Source organism: Colias croceus, chromosome 18 (assembly GCF_905220415.1).
Source record: "Colias croceus chromosome 18, ilColCroc2.1".
NCBI lineage: Eukaryota > Metazoa > Arthropoda > Insecta > Lepidoptera > Pieridae > Colias > Colias croceus.
The window spans coordinates 4042014-4057678 of NC_059554.1; the positions used below are offsets into that span (position 1 = coordinate 4042014).

At 32.3% G+C, this 15665-nt stretch overlaps 4 protein-coding genes and 2 long non-coding RNA genes across 15 annotated transcripts; 3 read left to right on the forward strand and 3 right to left on the reverse strand.

Moving 5' to 3' along the window:
• Positions 1-393: 393 nt before the first annotated feature.
• On the forward strand, positions 394-3596 carry LOC123699617 (L-threonine ammonia-lyase-like). The gene is made up of 11 exons (XM_045646612.1): positions 394-565; positions 717-839; positions 903-973; positions 1071-1167; positions 1316-1506; positions 1901-2063; positions 2191-2346; positions 2540-2682; positions 3019-3118; positions 3202-3333; positions 3410-3596. The coding sequence occupies exons 1-11, from the start codon at positions 446-448 to the stop codon at positions 3557-3559; spliced, it is 1446 nt and encodes a 481-aa protein (XP_045502568.1). The 5' UTR covers positions 394-445; the 3' UTR covers positions 3560-3596.
• Positions 1020-12029, reverse strand: LOC123699619. Of its 6 annotated transcripts, none has more exons than XR_006752542.1 (3): positions 10782-10849; positions 9878-10011; positions 1020-2025 (listed from the first exon to the last, which is right to left on the reverse strand). It is a non-coding gene; the product is annotated as an uncharacterized LOC123699619 (long non-coding RNA). The 6 variants fall into 6 exon arrangements; XR_006752539.1 differs by having other exon boundaries at positions 1020-2028; positions 10782-10843; XR_006752541.1 differs by lacking the exons at positions 9878-10011; positions 10782-10849 and adding an exon at positions 11963-12029 and having other exon boundaries at positions 1020-2028.
• LOC123699598 (L-threonine ammonia-lyase-like) lies at positions 3664-8184 on the forward strand. The gene is made up of 10 exons (XM_045646588.1): positions 3664-3766; positions 3852-3962; positions 4060-4130; positions 4450-4737; positions 4879-5041; positions 5292-5447; positions 5558-5694; positions 7064-7163; positions 7478-7603; positions 8023-8184. Exons 1-10 carry the CDS (start codon positions 3752-3754, stop codon positions 8167-8169), a joined length of 1314 nt encoding a protein of 437 aa, XP_045502544.1. The 5' UTR covers positions 3664-3751; the 3' UTR covers positions 8170-8184.
• LOC123699611 (putative pterin-4-alpha-carbinolamine dehydratase) lies at positions 8247-9853 on the reverse strand. The gene is made up of 3 exons (XM_045646608.1): positions 9659-9853; positions 9301-9510; positions 8247-8503 (listed from the first exon to the last, which is right to left on the reverse strand). Exons 1-3 carry the CDS (start codon positions 9836-9838, stop codon positions 8420-8422), a joined length of 474 nt encoding a protein of 157 aa, XP_045502564.1. The 5' UTR covers positions 9839-9853; the 3' UTR covers positions 8247-8419.
• Positions 10207-12022, forward strand: LOC123699603 (DNA repair protein XRCC3-like). 5 transcript variants are annotated; one of them, XM_045646598.1, is made up of 2 exons: positions 10207-10325; positions 11099-12022. In XM_045646598.1, exon 2 carries the CDS (start codon positions 11101-11103, stop codon positions 12013-12015), a length of 915 nt encoding a protein of 304 aa, XP_045502554.1. In that variant the 5' UTR covers positions 10207-10325; positions 11099-11100; the 3' UTR covers positions 12016-12022. The 5 variants fall into 5 exon arrangements, with proteins under 5 accessions (XP_045502554.1, XP_045502552.1, XP_045502553.1 ...); XM_045646596.1 differs by lacking the exon at positions 10207-10325 and adding an exon at positions 10337-10653; XM_045646597.1 differs by lacking the exon at positions 10207-10325 and adding an exon at positions 10337-10629.
• Positions 12030-14029: 2000 nt separating the features above from the next.
• On the reverse strand, positions 14030-15350 carry LOC123699618. Its single transcript, XR_006752538.1, has 3 exons — positions 15291-15350; positions 14639-14833; positions 14030-14191 (listed from the first exon to the last, which is right to left on the reverse strand). It is a non-coding gene; the product is annotated as an uncharacterized LOC123699618 (long non-coding RNA).
• Between the last annotated feature and the right edge of the window lie 315 nt (positions 15351-15665).

The following is a 15665-nucleotide window of genomic DNA, read 5'->3' on the forward strand; positions in this document are numbered from 1 at the left end:
GTACTTTATCCAAAAATTGGTCAAACTATGTTGGCCACATCATGAAATGCGACCATTTCATAAAATGATCAGTACATGATCAATACAATCATTTCATGAAATGAGCAAATCTACGATATGGTCACGAAATATGCATATACAATATACATATATGCACGAGAAAACCACTGACCTGGATTTTGATAATATGTACCAGCATAACCACTAACGCATCAGCTATAGAAATACAACAAGTACCTACATACAATAAATTACTTTACAGTGGTAAGAAATTTATCAAAAAAGCCAGTGTTGTAATATTATACGAACTCTCCTAGCTCTGGGAAAGAACAATGACATACCTACTGTCACATCTTAATCATAACACAACATGAAATGATGAAGATGTAGAAACGGAAATAAGAAAAATACCAAGATAGTCAGCACAAATATTCAAAATCACACAATGCATAAGGCAGCTAAAGAAATGAATGAGCAAGAAACTAAAAAAGATTGTTTAGGCGAGGCGCCGGGTGTTCTCGCTAAACGAAATATAGTTCAGCCTGTGCCTTGGTGTCCCTTACCGGTATTCTACTTGTTCTGCTCCCATTACTCCAGAATAAATAGATTTATTTTCATAGATTGTATGCAATGAAACTTTACAGTACACATTTTTTAAAAGATTACAAACGCGCTTTTTTAATTTTTTCAACTTCTTATCAAATGGGTACTTTTAGGTTGCAGATAATACAGACATAGATCCTTCCTGTGACCCCGATAATCCCCGTAAGATAACTTACAAAGATGTGTCGAAGGCAAATGCTTTAATAAAGGAAGAATTTTCAGAAACTCCGCTATTGGTAGGTTTTATTATTTCCTCATGACCTATAATATGAAAATAAGAATAAACATTGTTTTTTTAGAGATCCAAATGTTGTAAGCAATTTCAAATGGACTTTTATTACAAACTAGAAGTATTTCACCATACTGGAAGGTAAGAATAATGGAAGGTAAGGTACGAATAAATAAAAATTACTGTCTTGAGTATATTAACGCATTCCTATTTTATACTATCCTTTATTATACGGCAGTTACAATGAGAGAAAAGCATTTTATGCATTATCAATGTTAAACGAAGAACAGCGAAGTCGAGGTGTTATTACAGCATCTTTAGGAAACTGGGCCCTGGTTAGTGTATAAAAAAAAAATTTATGACTTCAAAATACCAAGTAATTTTTTATATGATCAAGTGGTCCATCCACTTGGTCTTTTCAACTTAACTGTACGGTTTACGGTTTGACTTTGAAAAACGAATTTTAACACGTAATACTTTCAGGCTTTAGCATACTACGGTCAACGCTTGAAAATACCAGTTACTGTGGTACTTCCATCAAATTCATCAATTATCTATGTAGGAAGATGTCATGAATTGGGTGCATTTGTGGTCTCATTCGGAGAAAATCTTGACGAAGCTAAAGGACAAGCCTTCGTTATGCTTAAAAAAAGAGGACAAGTGTATATAAATGGGTAACTTTACTTTAAGGTTATCGTTACCGATGCTGATTCGAAAAGAGCAATGATATAATTATAGGCTAAAAGGAATAGATATTTAAAAATTGTCTAATTGAATTTATTTCTTGGTTAATGCATTGGTAATGAGCAATTCAGACGAGAAAGCGGACATTCAGTGAGATGGAAGACGAAGAAAGCTACACTGTACTTTAAATCATGACAATGGCATACATATATTTAAGTTAGATAATTAGATTTAAGTTTTTTGTTTTATTTTATTTGTATCTTTTATGTATCCATAATAAACGTATTTCATTTCATTTCATTTCAAATCATCCATCTGGAGACAAGCAGTTCAAGTTAATATTTAAATATCTTTCATTAATACCTCGTTGTGCAAATCTTATAGATATGACCATCCGAACGTTATCGCAGCGTCTGGTTCCATTGGGATTGAAATTCTGCGACAGCTTCCGCAGACTGACGCCATCATAGCTCCGGTTGGCGGTGGTGGTCTTTTGGCCGGAGTAGCTGCTGCTGTTAAACACATTAAACCAGAAATTTTAGTCTATGTAAATATGTATCAATTATATTAAGTGGCTTTTTGTCTAATATTAAGTAAAAACAATTTCATATTTAAAAGGTGATGTTAAAAATTCATTGACTTTGTTCCTTTATAAACAAAACTATGTGTTTCAGGGAATTGAATCAAACAGAGCACGTAGCTTCTTTAAAGCCATGGAAAACGATGGACCTCAAAAAACTCCTGTTACTCGAGGATTAGCAACGTCCCTCGCAGTGCCTATTGTCGGTTATAACGCTTATCATACTGCTAAATCGTTAGTGGATAAATTGGTAAGTTTATAATAGTCGTTTACCACACTAAAAGGTTAAATAAACAATTTTGTATGTGAAAAATATACAAAGAAAAAGCGAATATTCTTACTCTATGAACCAAAAAACTCTCGATCTTTAAAACATGACATAGGTACCACCTCCTATAGATATACTGAAAAAAAGTGATCCAAAAATAAAATAGGATTGACAGGTTTTAGTTGATGATGATTGGATCGCACGGGCTATTTTACACCTAGCAGAGGAGGAAAAGCTAGTTGTAGAGGGAGCAGCTGCTGCAAGCCTCGGAGCATTCATGGCCCTTCCTGATGTACTTCCAGAATTGAGACACAAGTCGTATGAATTAAAAAATATCATAGAGTTGATTATTATCGTAACACGATTTATTAGAAGCAGTTGCTCTATTACTCGATTGAATGACAATGAAACGTTATTGATAGATATTAATTAGTCTTTCGTTGAGTTTAGATTCTAAACTAAAAAACTTTAAAACTCTAAACTTTAGAACATACAAATTTTACTTGAAAAATCGAACTTGGTAATGACAATTTTATATTCTTTAGTAGCATACTTCCCATTGCTTAGTGTGTAATTGGTTGTTATACTATAAATAATGAATAGGTACATATATAATAAAAATAATAAACCTAAATAACGTTATTTTTATGCCAGAATTGTCTGCATATTAACCGGCGGAAATATCGAAACAATGACGTTGTCCCGATGTTTAGAAAGAGCAAAAGCAATCGAAGGACGCATAATAAAGTTAAGCGTAAGAGTTTCATATTGATAGGTACTTCTATCATTTACTTTAAATCAGTCTATCAATTCTTTTGAACATCATTATTGCACTAGGTACGCGTGCCTGCAAATGATCCACATGAACATTTACGGGTTTTGAGTATGATTGCCAACGTTGGCGGCAATATAATTAATTATTTATCTGAGAAAGCAATGCCCGAAGAAGACGAGTATGGTATTAATTACGTAAGTCAATACTGGCGTTAGAAAATAAATACATATACTTAAATAAGCAATTCTTTAATAATTTATCTTATTCCAGGTTAAAATATTATGTGAAACGAAAGGTATAGAGCATGCTTGCACAATCAAAAGGGTGTTGGAACGCTTATTTCCAAATCAGTGTAAATTTGTAGAAGAACCTTATAGCCCTGTTCCTATATGCGCCTGTTTTCCTCGAAGTGTAAATTAGTAAAAAAAAATCTATAAGTGAAATGCTATCAAAACCTTTTTTTCTACATCAAAATAAAATGTATCTAATTGACGTAAGGCGTCAATTCCTTTTCAATAATCTTGCAGTTTGTAAATAATATTTCAACAAACATATTATCCAAATTCATAGTACTTATTATTCTAACATCTATAATTAAATTATAGTCAAAACATGACTAGACGATACGTGAGTATGATGTTTTCAATAAATAAAGTAATACCATAAAATGTGTAGTTGAATTAACACAATTAAATCAAATTTATAACAACAGGAAGATTTTGATGAATTCTGTGATCCAGACAATCCCAGGACTATAACATACGACGATGCAGTAAACGCACAAGGCCGGATAAGAAAATATATGCCGGATACGCCTTTTACCGTGCGTACTCTAAAATTGCTAATAATACTATAAATTTTAAAAAATGATTGTAATATAAAAAATACAATGTAACTAGGATTCAAAATATTTATTGCAGATATCGCATAGGCAACGAGAATTTGCAATGAATATTTTCTACAAATTGGAAACTGTTCAAAAAACTGGCAGGTAAGAAAGTGCCACTATACTACCAGTAGTTTAACCACCTCATAATAAATAATACAATTTTTTTCTATAATTTATAATGAAATGGACAGTAAATATTTACTTAAACAAACGCTTGCAATGAAAATTCCCACAAACATAATGAGATATTATATCAACGTCGTAATGACCTTCCTCAATTATTTCTTGCTTACCCAGTAATTATGAATATTTATAACAAAATTCATACTGAATAATTAATAAATCGCACATAAAAAAGTTTATTATAATTTCCTTTGTGCAAACTTTACCTACATAAAGTATGTGAAGTAAATATTTTTAGTTTCAAGGAAAGAGGAGCTCTTAATGCATTGGAGATGCTACCTTTAGATAAGAAGAAATTAGGCATAGTTGTTGCTTCATTGGGTAATCAGGCTATGGGACTCTGTTATTATGGACAAAAACTTGGCATACCTGTAACAGTGGTAATGCCTGTCTCTGTGCCAATTGGTAAATTGCAACAGTGTCACAACCTTGGAGCCAAAGTGGTTGTACAAGGAGGAAATCTTTATGAGAGTCAAAGAATCGCGAGAGCAGTGGCCAGAGAAAAGGGATTAGCTTATATTAATGGGTACGTATTAACAATATTTTTTATTACTATCCAAAACAACTACCTAATAGTAAATAGCAATGTAAACGTACGATATCTTCTGATTTATGAATATTACGATGACTCGATTTATGACAACTTTACCTACTGACTTATTTCCAGTCGTGATCACCCGCATATATTAGCTGGATATGGAACATTAGCGTTGGAGATCCTGGAGCAGATTCCCGCAGTGGACGCGGTGTTAGTGCCGGTGGGAAGTGGCGGTCTGGTGGCTGCCATTGCCGCTGTTATAAAGCACGCTAAACCCGAATGTCTTGTTTACGTAATGTTACTGTATTGATTATGTTATATGTATCATGGTTCAACAAAGACTAATGTTATATTTAATTAAGCACGTATATCCATATCTAATAAGTTTTTATTTTTTTCTCTCATAACAAATGTTAACCGTCACGAAAATCTTTAAATTTTACATATTATGCACCTACTTCTTATCAAGGAATTCACCCTGTGTAAATCAATACCATTTTGAGGTTTATTTATTTTAACAATTTCAAAGCAATGCATTTCAGGGTATACAATCCGAAAAAATGCCGACGTTTTTTAAATCTCTTGAAGCTGGTGAGCGAGTCACCCTCCCATGGCTAAGTTCAGTAGCTGATTCAATAGCGATGCCAAACGTTGGTATTAATGCGTTTCATACAGCCAAACCACTCCTTGATAAGATGGTAATAATCATTATAATTTAAATTCTAAATATGTATTATTATAAAAAATTAAATAAAGCTCGTAACAATAATTTAAAAATTACAAATTGTTCTGATGCATATATTTTTAGGTTCTAGTAAATGAGGATTGGATCACAAAAGCAATTCTGCATTTAGTTGAAATGGAGCGTTTAGTGGTGGAAGGGGCCGCCGCGTGCACCTTATCTGCAATTTTAAGCAATCTTGTGCCAGAATTGAAAACGAAAAAGTTTGCACTTTTAAACGTACTTAGTAACATACTGACTAACCACAAAAAACTTTAGACAGGGTTTAACTTTAAGCGCGGGTTCTCCTTATTCTGGTTTTGTCGTATTTCACTAATTCACACTATTAAAGTGACAGATCCCTGGTTTAAAGTTACTGTGTTTAAATTTTTTTGTGGTACTTAATATCATTTAGTAGGTATTTAAACTTGAAGTAGGTATTAGAATTTTTATTCGTATAATCACTAATCAGAGATACACGCTTTAGACACAGTAAATAAACTATGTTCCGATTAGATTAATTTTAGACCTTTACCCTTAATTTTTTTTTTTTTTTTTTTAAAGGCACCCGCCATCACAGGGTGTTCGCGCCACCTCTGGAATATTGTCCAGAGACATTATTTTCATTTTTTTTTTTTTTGTTTACAAAACACAATTTTCAGCCACATAATAAATTAAAAATAGAATTATTAGGTACTAAATTAAAAATATTACAAATACAAAGTCAAAAATATTAAAATACTGGGTAAATAAAATAAATGCTACAAAAGTTGAAACTATCCTAATACTAATATCACAGAATCACATCACACGCCATTGTTTCGCTTATTGACTACTTCTACAATATATTTACAATATTTAAAGAAAGTATCCCTACACTTGTCCCCCAGGGCGGAAGGCAGATTCTCACCCGTCATCGCCATGCCCAATTTTTGCTCAATAGCATATCTATTGCTTGCAAAAATTGGGCACTCGAGTAACAGGTGAGGAACCGTCTCCTCTACTCCGGGCTGACATAGACACGACGGATTCTCCTTCAGCTTGAATCTGTTCAAGTAGAAGGCGAATCCGCCGTGACCAGTCAGTACTTGTGTGGTGTGGTGTGTGATGTCTATTTTTCCGACTACTTTGTATGCAGCAGCAGCGCTTGGGAAAAAGAGCTTCGTGACTCCGGCCGTTCCTCCTACTTCGTATCTCCTATCCCATTCGCCAATCGTATCCTGTCTCAAGATACGCTTGACGAATGAAACAGGAGACCTTTACCCTTAATTGCCTTCGTAGTTACTACAAGTACATCCAATCCACCACGCTGGCCACTATGAAGACCTCGGACTTCAATAGAAAAGATCGTTTTAAGATACCGGGCGAGCGTGCAAGAAATTAACTGATTTTTTTTCAATTTATCCGTACATTAGGTACCTATCCATATCATCACTGTTCGAATTGGTGAGGAAACCGGCATGCATGTCCAAGAATCAAGTTTGATGAGTATTAGATGCGAACCCGCACTGGGCCAGCGTGGTGGATTGAAGCCCATGCAGCTGCAGGACATTATGGGGCTGATTATGAACTTTTATATTACTATAATTTCAGCGTGGTATGTATTTTAAGCGGAGGCAACATCGATGCAATTTTGATAAGCCGATGCCTAGACAGAGGATTGGCAGCGGAAGGTCGACTTATTAAATTTAAAGTAAATATTACCTACTACAAATACTAGTAATAAAGATTATCTTGAAAAACAAATAATAATACATCTAGAATAAAGATAAATGTTAGCGAAAACTTACGTCGCAACTATTGCTGTAAAAGCCTGTTATAGAGTAGCGCTACTAGTATCCACAGAGCCAGTATAATAGCAAGTATCCAGCGTCTTCATACATTATAATTAAAGACTTCATTATACTTCTTTCAGAAAACAAGTCACTTATCCTATTAATAATTTCAACTACTAGGTATTAAGACTTTATTGAATCTTCTTAACATTGTGCTGTATCTGCTTTTAAGGTCCCCATAAAGGGTACTGCAGTATCATTCCAAAAGCTTTTAAGCTTTTTGGCAAAAGGAGGATACAATGTAAAACGGTTATTCCAAGATCGTGTGTGGGTGGAAAACGACATTTATAGAGTAGAGGTATCTCATATTTTAATAATACCAATATCATTAGACATCGTCAGACCACAAATTTTGAAAAAATGGGATAAATTTAAATTATCATGCAAAAATTCCTTAAAATACGCGTCGGCGTCATGTTGTATTAAAATATATGCTATCTATTTATATAGTAAGTATGTCTGGCTATCAATATATGTAGGTAATAATAGCTCCCGAACGGATGATTCGATTTGAGTTGTAATTCTTATGACATGTACGTGGAGATGATTCTTAGCTTTTTCGAATAGATAGAAACAGATAAAAATATGCTGTATATGAATTGAAAATCTTGATTTTGTATATTTAATATAATATTTTCTGTACCACTGTAGTACAGGGTAGCCTGTGTTGTGGCTTGTGTGGTTTTTATTATTAATTTAATTTAATTTGATTTATAGGTTAAACTTGTATGCGAAACAAGAAATTTAGAGCATGCTCTGGAATTAAAGAGACTAATGGAGAGAGAATATACCAACACAGTTTTCGAAACAGAACCGTTCAACGATAAATATACATGTCCTTGCTATGTAAGAAAGTGTTGTTAAATTAAATTAAATATGAACTCAATATTTAAAAAAATGTTGATTTTTATACTAATATTAATTTAAAATAAAATTCAATCTCAATAATCACAAAATTTGTTTTATTTCTTAAAAACAATTATACAAATATACTTGGCTTATTAAACAATAAATATTAATAACAGTGATATATTAAGTGGTCTCCACTTGGTTCACGTCTACTATACATATAAGTTTTATTTACTTTTTTCTGGAAGATTCCCTAAGCATCACATTAGTTTTTAATTTTATCCATGAATGTTGCCATCTTAATATCTCTTTTACTGAGCCCGTTTACATCATGAGATGAAAGTGTTACCTGCAAGAAAAATAAGGAAAAGTAGAAAACTAAGCAAATTATAATAAAAGTTAAGGTACTTTTTATTCGATTTTCATATAGAAATATGTAATTCATTATAGCCTTCAATTCATGCAACTTTAAAAATATTAAAATTGAATAAAAAACATAAAACTATTTTTTTCAAATAAAATATTCAAGGCTGAGAGAACTAATTATTATCAAGGTTGAACCAACAAAGATTATTTCAGAAAATCGCATAATATTGTATACTCCAGGATCCATCCACTGGTTTTTAACTTATTTTATTTAAGTGGTAGAAAATGAAAAAAATAAAAAATAAATCAACACTGTCCGTTGGTCTGTATGTCTGTTTACTCCATCAATTAAAAAAAATGTAGGCAATCAAATGAGCAAAATCCTTTTAAATGTGTCCATTTATCTTATGGATGAGTCCTATTGCTTTGTTATCAAACTCTGAACGGTTTAAAAGATATTAATTAATATTTTATGAGAGAATTTCAAGTTTTAATCCCCATTCTATTTTTATTTTTCCATTTTTTCATTACCACTTGCTGATAATATAGAAAATTACTATTCTCAGTCAATTTTTTTTTTACTACCCACTTGAAAATTTAATTTATATTTCTTTTACTTTTTTTAATCTTACGGTTTCCTGTTTGTAGTATAAAACATGTCAGGCGTGCACATTTTGAATTTGCCAAACTTTTTTTAAAGGTTTATTGGCTTAGCACTATTGGTCATTTATAATCTATTTAAAAAAAATTAATAAGGCGTGTTTAAAAGTACTGTTATACCTGCACTTTGTTGTATACATTAAACCACTCAGGATGATGATCCATTTTCTCAGCGAGCAGAGCAACTCTGGTCATGAATGCGAAGGCTTCATTAAAGTCTTTGAACTGGAATTCCTTTTCAATAGCATCCCTGTTGCTTTGTACCTTCCATCCTGCTTTTAGCAATGAACTAAGTTGTGTATCACGGTCCTCCTGAGTTAATTTATCAGCCTAATAAAAGTAATTTGAAAATCTGAGCAACAAGTAATTTGAAAATCTTATCACTACAATATTATTTATTATTCAAATAATAATAAGTCTACCATTAAACGGAATTTTTAATAATTATAACAAGGTTGAATATAATTAAACTACTAACCATTTTCCTTGTTTTCGCTGACGAAGTAGCACTAGCAAATCCGGCAACACAACTGCCTCGACTGGCAATGGCATTGATCGATTTCGAAACGATTGCGCTTTGAATGTTTGCGGCGGGGTGAAAGTGTATCGCTATTGAGCGCACAGAGTTATATAAACTTCGGCTCCGAGATATTATCATTATCTTAATTTATAAGTTAATAAAAATTTGACGACCTACCCAATATAATATTATTATTTATTTTCATAATACAATTCCGAGGGTGATTTTATTCATATACCTTGTGAAGAGTTGAAAACTTGCTCAGTGGTTGAAACAGTTTGACGTTTAGTTTCGTTGAGGTTATAACGTAACTAAAAAACATATTATTATTAAAAAAAAATTAATAACATAGTGCGGGCAGTTTTGTAACAAAAACATAAAATTAGTTATAACCTACCTATTTTCAATACTTTCACACAAAAATTAAGTAATCAAAATAGTTTAAATAATATTTAATTATTTAGTCCGTTACGAGTTAGTACGACAATAATTATTGACAGCTATTATAGAAGTGAAAATTATTTGATAAACTGACACTTTGTAATACAAAAATAATTCAATCTGTGAATTCAATAAAAAATAAATCAATACCTACTTAGCTCAATTAGCTAATTGAAAAGTCAAAGTACCTAAGTCAGTTAGTATTTGTTTTTGTTTAGATGGTCTATTATAAATTCATACTGTTCCTACCAGGCAAGTTGTTTGGGCATATTACTAAACTGCAAACTTCTGAAGAATGAAGATTAGAAACAGTTTTATTTTGTGTAATGTTTATTGCTTGAAGAGTGAAGTTTACTTTGAAAAAAAAATGTCTAGATATTTATAAAAACAGTTGATGCACTTTTTAAAATAGGGTCATAGAACTTGTAAAATGTAACTGTGTACCTAATTATAATATTTAGAACAACGTAGTTACCTTGTTGTTTTAAGTATTGGAATAAATACACGAAAAAGTAAGTACCTACCTATTGTATACATATATAACAATGAAATAGCTCACATCAACAATTTTTTTAAGGCCTGCAGAATTCACTGTGATTAGTGATTAGTGCATGTGATTAGTGATTAGGACAAAATTTACCTATGTGGACAGGGACAGCGACCTTAGACAGCGACTGATGAGTGCAAGTCACAGAACAGTAAGAGTGCAAGTGTTGAGTTGACTGCGTAATGAGGTGATTAGAAGCGGGTTCTATTTTTTGCGAGTGGAGTGGATTAGGTACTACTAAACAGATAAACACAGTCAGCCAGTTAATTAGTGTTTAGAGTCAAACGATGGTCGACGGTAACTGAAATTACAAAACAAAGCTACTAAACAAGAATTTGAGCGTTAATGATATACCTAGTATTAAGATTTAGGTATTTTATAAAATATTTATAACTTTTTTTTTTATAAAGGTATGGAAGGTCTCAAGAGGATTTTGCCAGCAAAAATATATGAAATGCTTGAAAGAGCTGGTATTTGTACACCGAAAGAAATAGTTACCCTATCAATGTGGGATTTAAAAAAAGCAACAAATATGACAGACCAAGATATTAATTTAATGAAAATTATAACAGCAAATCACATACGTCCATCAGTTCTAAGTGCGGAAGAATTAGAAAGTGAAAATTATGTTTTATCAGGTTGCCCTAATTTTGATAAAATTTTGAAGGGTGGATTTAAAAAAGGCACTCTCACTGAATTATATGGGGAAAGTGGTTCAGGGAAAACCCAACTAGCAATGCAAGTTGCTGCTCAGTGTGGGATGGATGGAAGCGTTTACATTTGCACCGAAGACATATTTCCTGTTAAAAGATTTAATAAAATTAGCGAAAGCGTTCATGGCAATATTATAAGCTATGAATGTCGACAAAATATGTATATTGAACATTTAACAGAAGGACAAGATCTTTTATCGTGTATTCGAGTTCGTTTACCGAAATTGTTGGGTAATAAGCGAGTATCATCTATTATTATAGACTCGATTGCTGCACCTTTTCGATGTGACAATTCAAATTATGTTCAACGAGCAGAAGATCTTAGAGAACTGGCGATCTCATTACTAAGTATCGCTCAAAAGTTTAATTGTGCCGTTATTTGTGTAAATCAGGTCTCATCGACCTTTGACGAAACTGATGATGTGCTACCTTCCCTCGGGTTAGCGTGGTCAAACATGATAACATACAGGATGCTATTAAAAAGAACAAATAAAGTTATATATTTTCAAGACTCCAATACTAATGTTAGAGAATTAACAATAGTGTTTAGTCCCTGCTTACCAAATAAAATATCCGAGTTTATTATAACAGCAAATGGAATAAAATTCTTATAATTAGTAATGCTGAGTACTTTATTTTAACCTTAACCAAAGTTATTTAATCACATGAGATTACCATGTGAATATCAGTTTCACTCTCTATAGCGTCCACAGTAAAAATAAAAGACTTCGTTCGACACAAAAGTCATTTATTCTCTGTCTACGCCAGTCTACGCTCACTTGTGATGTTATGAAAGACCAAAGAGAATACAATTACTACGTTGAAAGACACCGAAAGACACAAACAAACAAACACACATAAGCTATATAGAAGGTATTTTCTTGTGTTTGATTTGACGAATTTTTAATTAAAGACGAACAAATGATCGACTAGCTGTGCCCTGCAGCTGCGGTTTTACATTAAAAATGCATTTAAATTATAAACACCGTTAGATAATCTCACGGAATTCCGTCCTGCGTAAAATCCTTAAAAAAAAAATCAGCAGGTATATTGTCTGACAGTATTTTCAATATTTATTGTATAACATGGTGTTTTAAATTATCTTTATGTTTCGCGCAAGATATAATTTTATCGTAGAACTTTGTCATCTTTGGATGGAATGGCTAGGCTATACGTTGATTTAACAAGCGTCATTCAACGACCAACATAGCCCTTTGAACAGAGCGGATATCCGATATATAACACAGAGCAAGTATTTAATATAGGATATTTAATATTACAATAATAAGACAATAATATGATAAATGACGTTCAGTCGAGACGTTTCAAGAACGTTACATTCAACAACTTGACGAGTTGTTCATTAGTCATTCAATTAAATGTCGTCATTCAAAGAAGGCGCTAGTCATTCTATCAAATAGGAGATTCAAGATGACTGCGACTATATATCTACGAGATTTTAAATGATTTTAATGGGGAATATTCATGTTTTTCTTTTTTGTCTTAAATTAATAGTTTACTATTTTTTAACGTAGAAAAAAATATTAATGGGCTTCAAAATACTCTAGATATTTTTAAAAATGAAATTTAAAACTTTTAAAAAATGTAAGCAGTTCAAACGCCGCCATTGTGCGCGCGCTTTGCGTGACGTCACATGACACTTGTGTTTACTATGGAGTATGGAGTGATGATTCATACAATGTCGTGTCAAATGACGTCACATTTCGTTCGACCAGTGGTGGCGCGTTCTGGCAGTTTGAATTTCGCTCTCTTATTTTGCACTTTTTGAATATTATTTTAGGGGTTTAAATAAAAAGTAAATAAAAAAAAATCCTTTTCATTATAATATTACGATAATAAGTATTCGAGAAAAAAATATTTTAGGCCATTTAAAATTTTATGCATATTCCCTATTGCCTAGCTAAGTTGCCTAGTGATGAGCACAGAGCAAGGTGATGAGTATATTACCTACTCTGTGGTTGGGTCGATGACAACTTTAGACCGTTTTTCTCACAGATCGATCCGAATTCCGACCACAGATCCGACACAGCTGTGACCACACACACAGGGTAATGACCAATGAATAAGGAATCACATGGAAGTGACATACCTACAAAAAAAGTGTGGCCGGCGCCATATTGCTTGTAACAAAACATGGCGGTGTTTAGTGCCGAGAATATATCGATAAACATTATTATGTTTATCGATATAAAAATAATATTAATATATTTTTTTTGAAGTTATACTTCTTTTGGCGCGTAACTTGTAACGCGTGTACATAAACACACACTCTTTTTTATTTATTTTAACTTTATTGTACAAAACATAGAAGTAAAATTACAAATGGAAAAAATGACAATGCCAATTAATAAAATTAAGTATGACGATGGCTGCTCGTGACGGTAACACCTATACAGGGTTACTTGTAAAACACCAGCAACCTCGCCGGACAAGATAGCTAACCCTGTATAATTTGATAAATCCAGTTCAATTTTGACTTCGATATAAGGATTACGGTAGACTTACAATTTGGTAATTTCAGTTTTGAGGAATGTAATATAATGAAACAACATAACATATACTAATATAGGTATATAATAGTATTTTATTACGATGAACAACACAATATACAGTAATTGTATTTATTTATTTATAAATAATAGACAAAAAAAAAACAATAATATATAATAATAGAGAAAATTATAGAGCTAAACTATTTTGTGTAGCCTGGAATGCACTCAGATACACTCTGTTCATTTTTGAGTTCGGGATTTGAGGCTCAACTGGTACCTGGAAATGAAATGTCACAGTTTACATTAACTAGCATTGTTCACTTTACATTTAAACTAAAATGCAATACATTTTAATTAAAAGGGCAATGCTGATGGTTTGAAATTAATATCAACATTAGGGCTTACAATAGCGGAACTTGAATTTATATTTTTGGTTTTATGGCATTGAAATGCTTTATAAATATAAATTTATAAAGAATAGAAAAATAACTTAAAACACCCCATGTATTTAAAGTAAATTGCACTTTCCCTCAGTCAATAACATTTCAACAACCAAATATCACCCAAGTTTGTACTCAAAAAATCATATAAAACCATCTCAGTTTGTTCACAGGCCTCCTTCAAAATAGGAGAAACGTTAGATTATAAATGACAGCCCTAAATCTAAATAAAAAGACCAAAAGTAAATTGGAAGACATCACGTGTCTACAGATAAAAACCTCACCCTGTGTGAATGCAGCGGCAGACATACTGGTATAGCATCATCGTGCAGACTAATCACATCCATTGTTCTATTGAAAGCACTTTCGGGGAAATGTAGGGAACATACTATGACATTATATCCTTTACATTTGGCTTGATATTTTCATTTTCAATTGCTTCTAACCATTCTCCTTTTCTATTTTCACTTCTTGGTAACCTTCAAAAAATGAATTTTTAGGTTATTATAATTTTAGTCCTGACCTGACTTATTTATAAATACATTTTTAAAGTACCTACTATAAAAGCGATTAATCTTACTTAAGTTAAAATTCATATTAGGTAAATTTAAGTGTTTTATTTTTCCTTCTGCTGCTCTTGGCAAAATTAATTTGTTATTTTGGAAGTGTATTCACCAAAGCAACTATTCTTAAGATTAATGACACAGCCTTGGGAGACGCACGTCTTCATCGAACATTTTGCTGATGTCGATATTATAAGTCATCACTAGCACCCAAATTCATTATTTTACTAGAACGAAAATATACAAAATAAAGCTATATTTGGTAACAATTTTACACTGAACATAGTCTGTGAATACTCCTCAATTCAATATACATGAAAATAAGTAAATCAGCAAAGTAATAACTAATATTTCAGTCAAAACGTATACATACCGGTGCAAAGACAAACTTTTCTAGTTTTCATTCTTTCCGGAGCCACATCCCACAATACTGCGCTTTGGTATTATGCCACTATTTGTCCTTGACCACTCTATATGTTTTAGACACAAATGTTTGTCACAATCACAAAAATATTCAATATTTTTCAATGTTTACTACGGAGCAATGACAGAGCATGTACATCATAATAACGAGAACATAAAATGGCGCCCGGCCACAGTAGGTATTTGAGCTAACTTCAAATGTCAAACGGTATAGAATTAGCACTGACTGACGTATAGTCATATATTTTCACTTAGCAGAATATTCATTAGTTAGAAAGAGACAGTATTCGTTTTATTATTTCGGTATCGAAATGCATGATATTTG

Excerpts from the sequence above, each read along its gene's own strand:
- LOC123699611 (XM_045646608.1), bottom strand. The coding sequence starts at position 9,838 with ATGATAATATCTCGGAGCCGAAGTTTATATAACTCTGTGCGCTCAATA. Across the intron at positions 9,511-9,658 it reads CAGCGAAAACAAGGAAAATG|GCTGATAAATTAACTCAGGA; the intron begins GTTAGTAGTTTA and ends TACTTTTATTAG. Across the intron at positions 8,504-9,300 it reads ATGTATACAACAAAGTGCAG|GTAACACTTTCATCTCATGA; the intron begins GTATAACAGTAC and ends TTTTTCTTGCAG.
- LOC123699617 (XM_045646612.1), top strand. The coding sequence starts at position 446 with ATGCATAAGGCAGCTAAAGAAATGAATGAGCAAGAAACTAAAAAAGAT. Across the intron at positions 566-716 it reads TGCCTTGGTGTCCCTTACCG|GTTGCAGATAATACAGACAT; the intron begins GTATTCTACTTG and ends GGGTACTTTTAG. Across the intron at positions 3,119-3,201 it reads GACGCATAATAAAGTTAAGC|GTACGCGTGCCTGCAAATGA; the intron begins GTAAGAGTTTCA and ends TTATTGCACTAG.
- LOC123699598 (XM_045646588.1), top strand. Across the intron at positions 7,164-7,477 it reads GTCGACTTATTAAATTTAAA|GTCCCCATAAAGGGTACTGC; the intron begins GTAAATATTACC and ends TCTGCTTTTAAG. Across the intron at positions 7,604-8,022 it reads ACGACATTTATAGAGTAGAG|GTTAAACTTGTATGCGAAAC; the intron begins GTATCTCATATT and ends TTTGATTTATAG.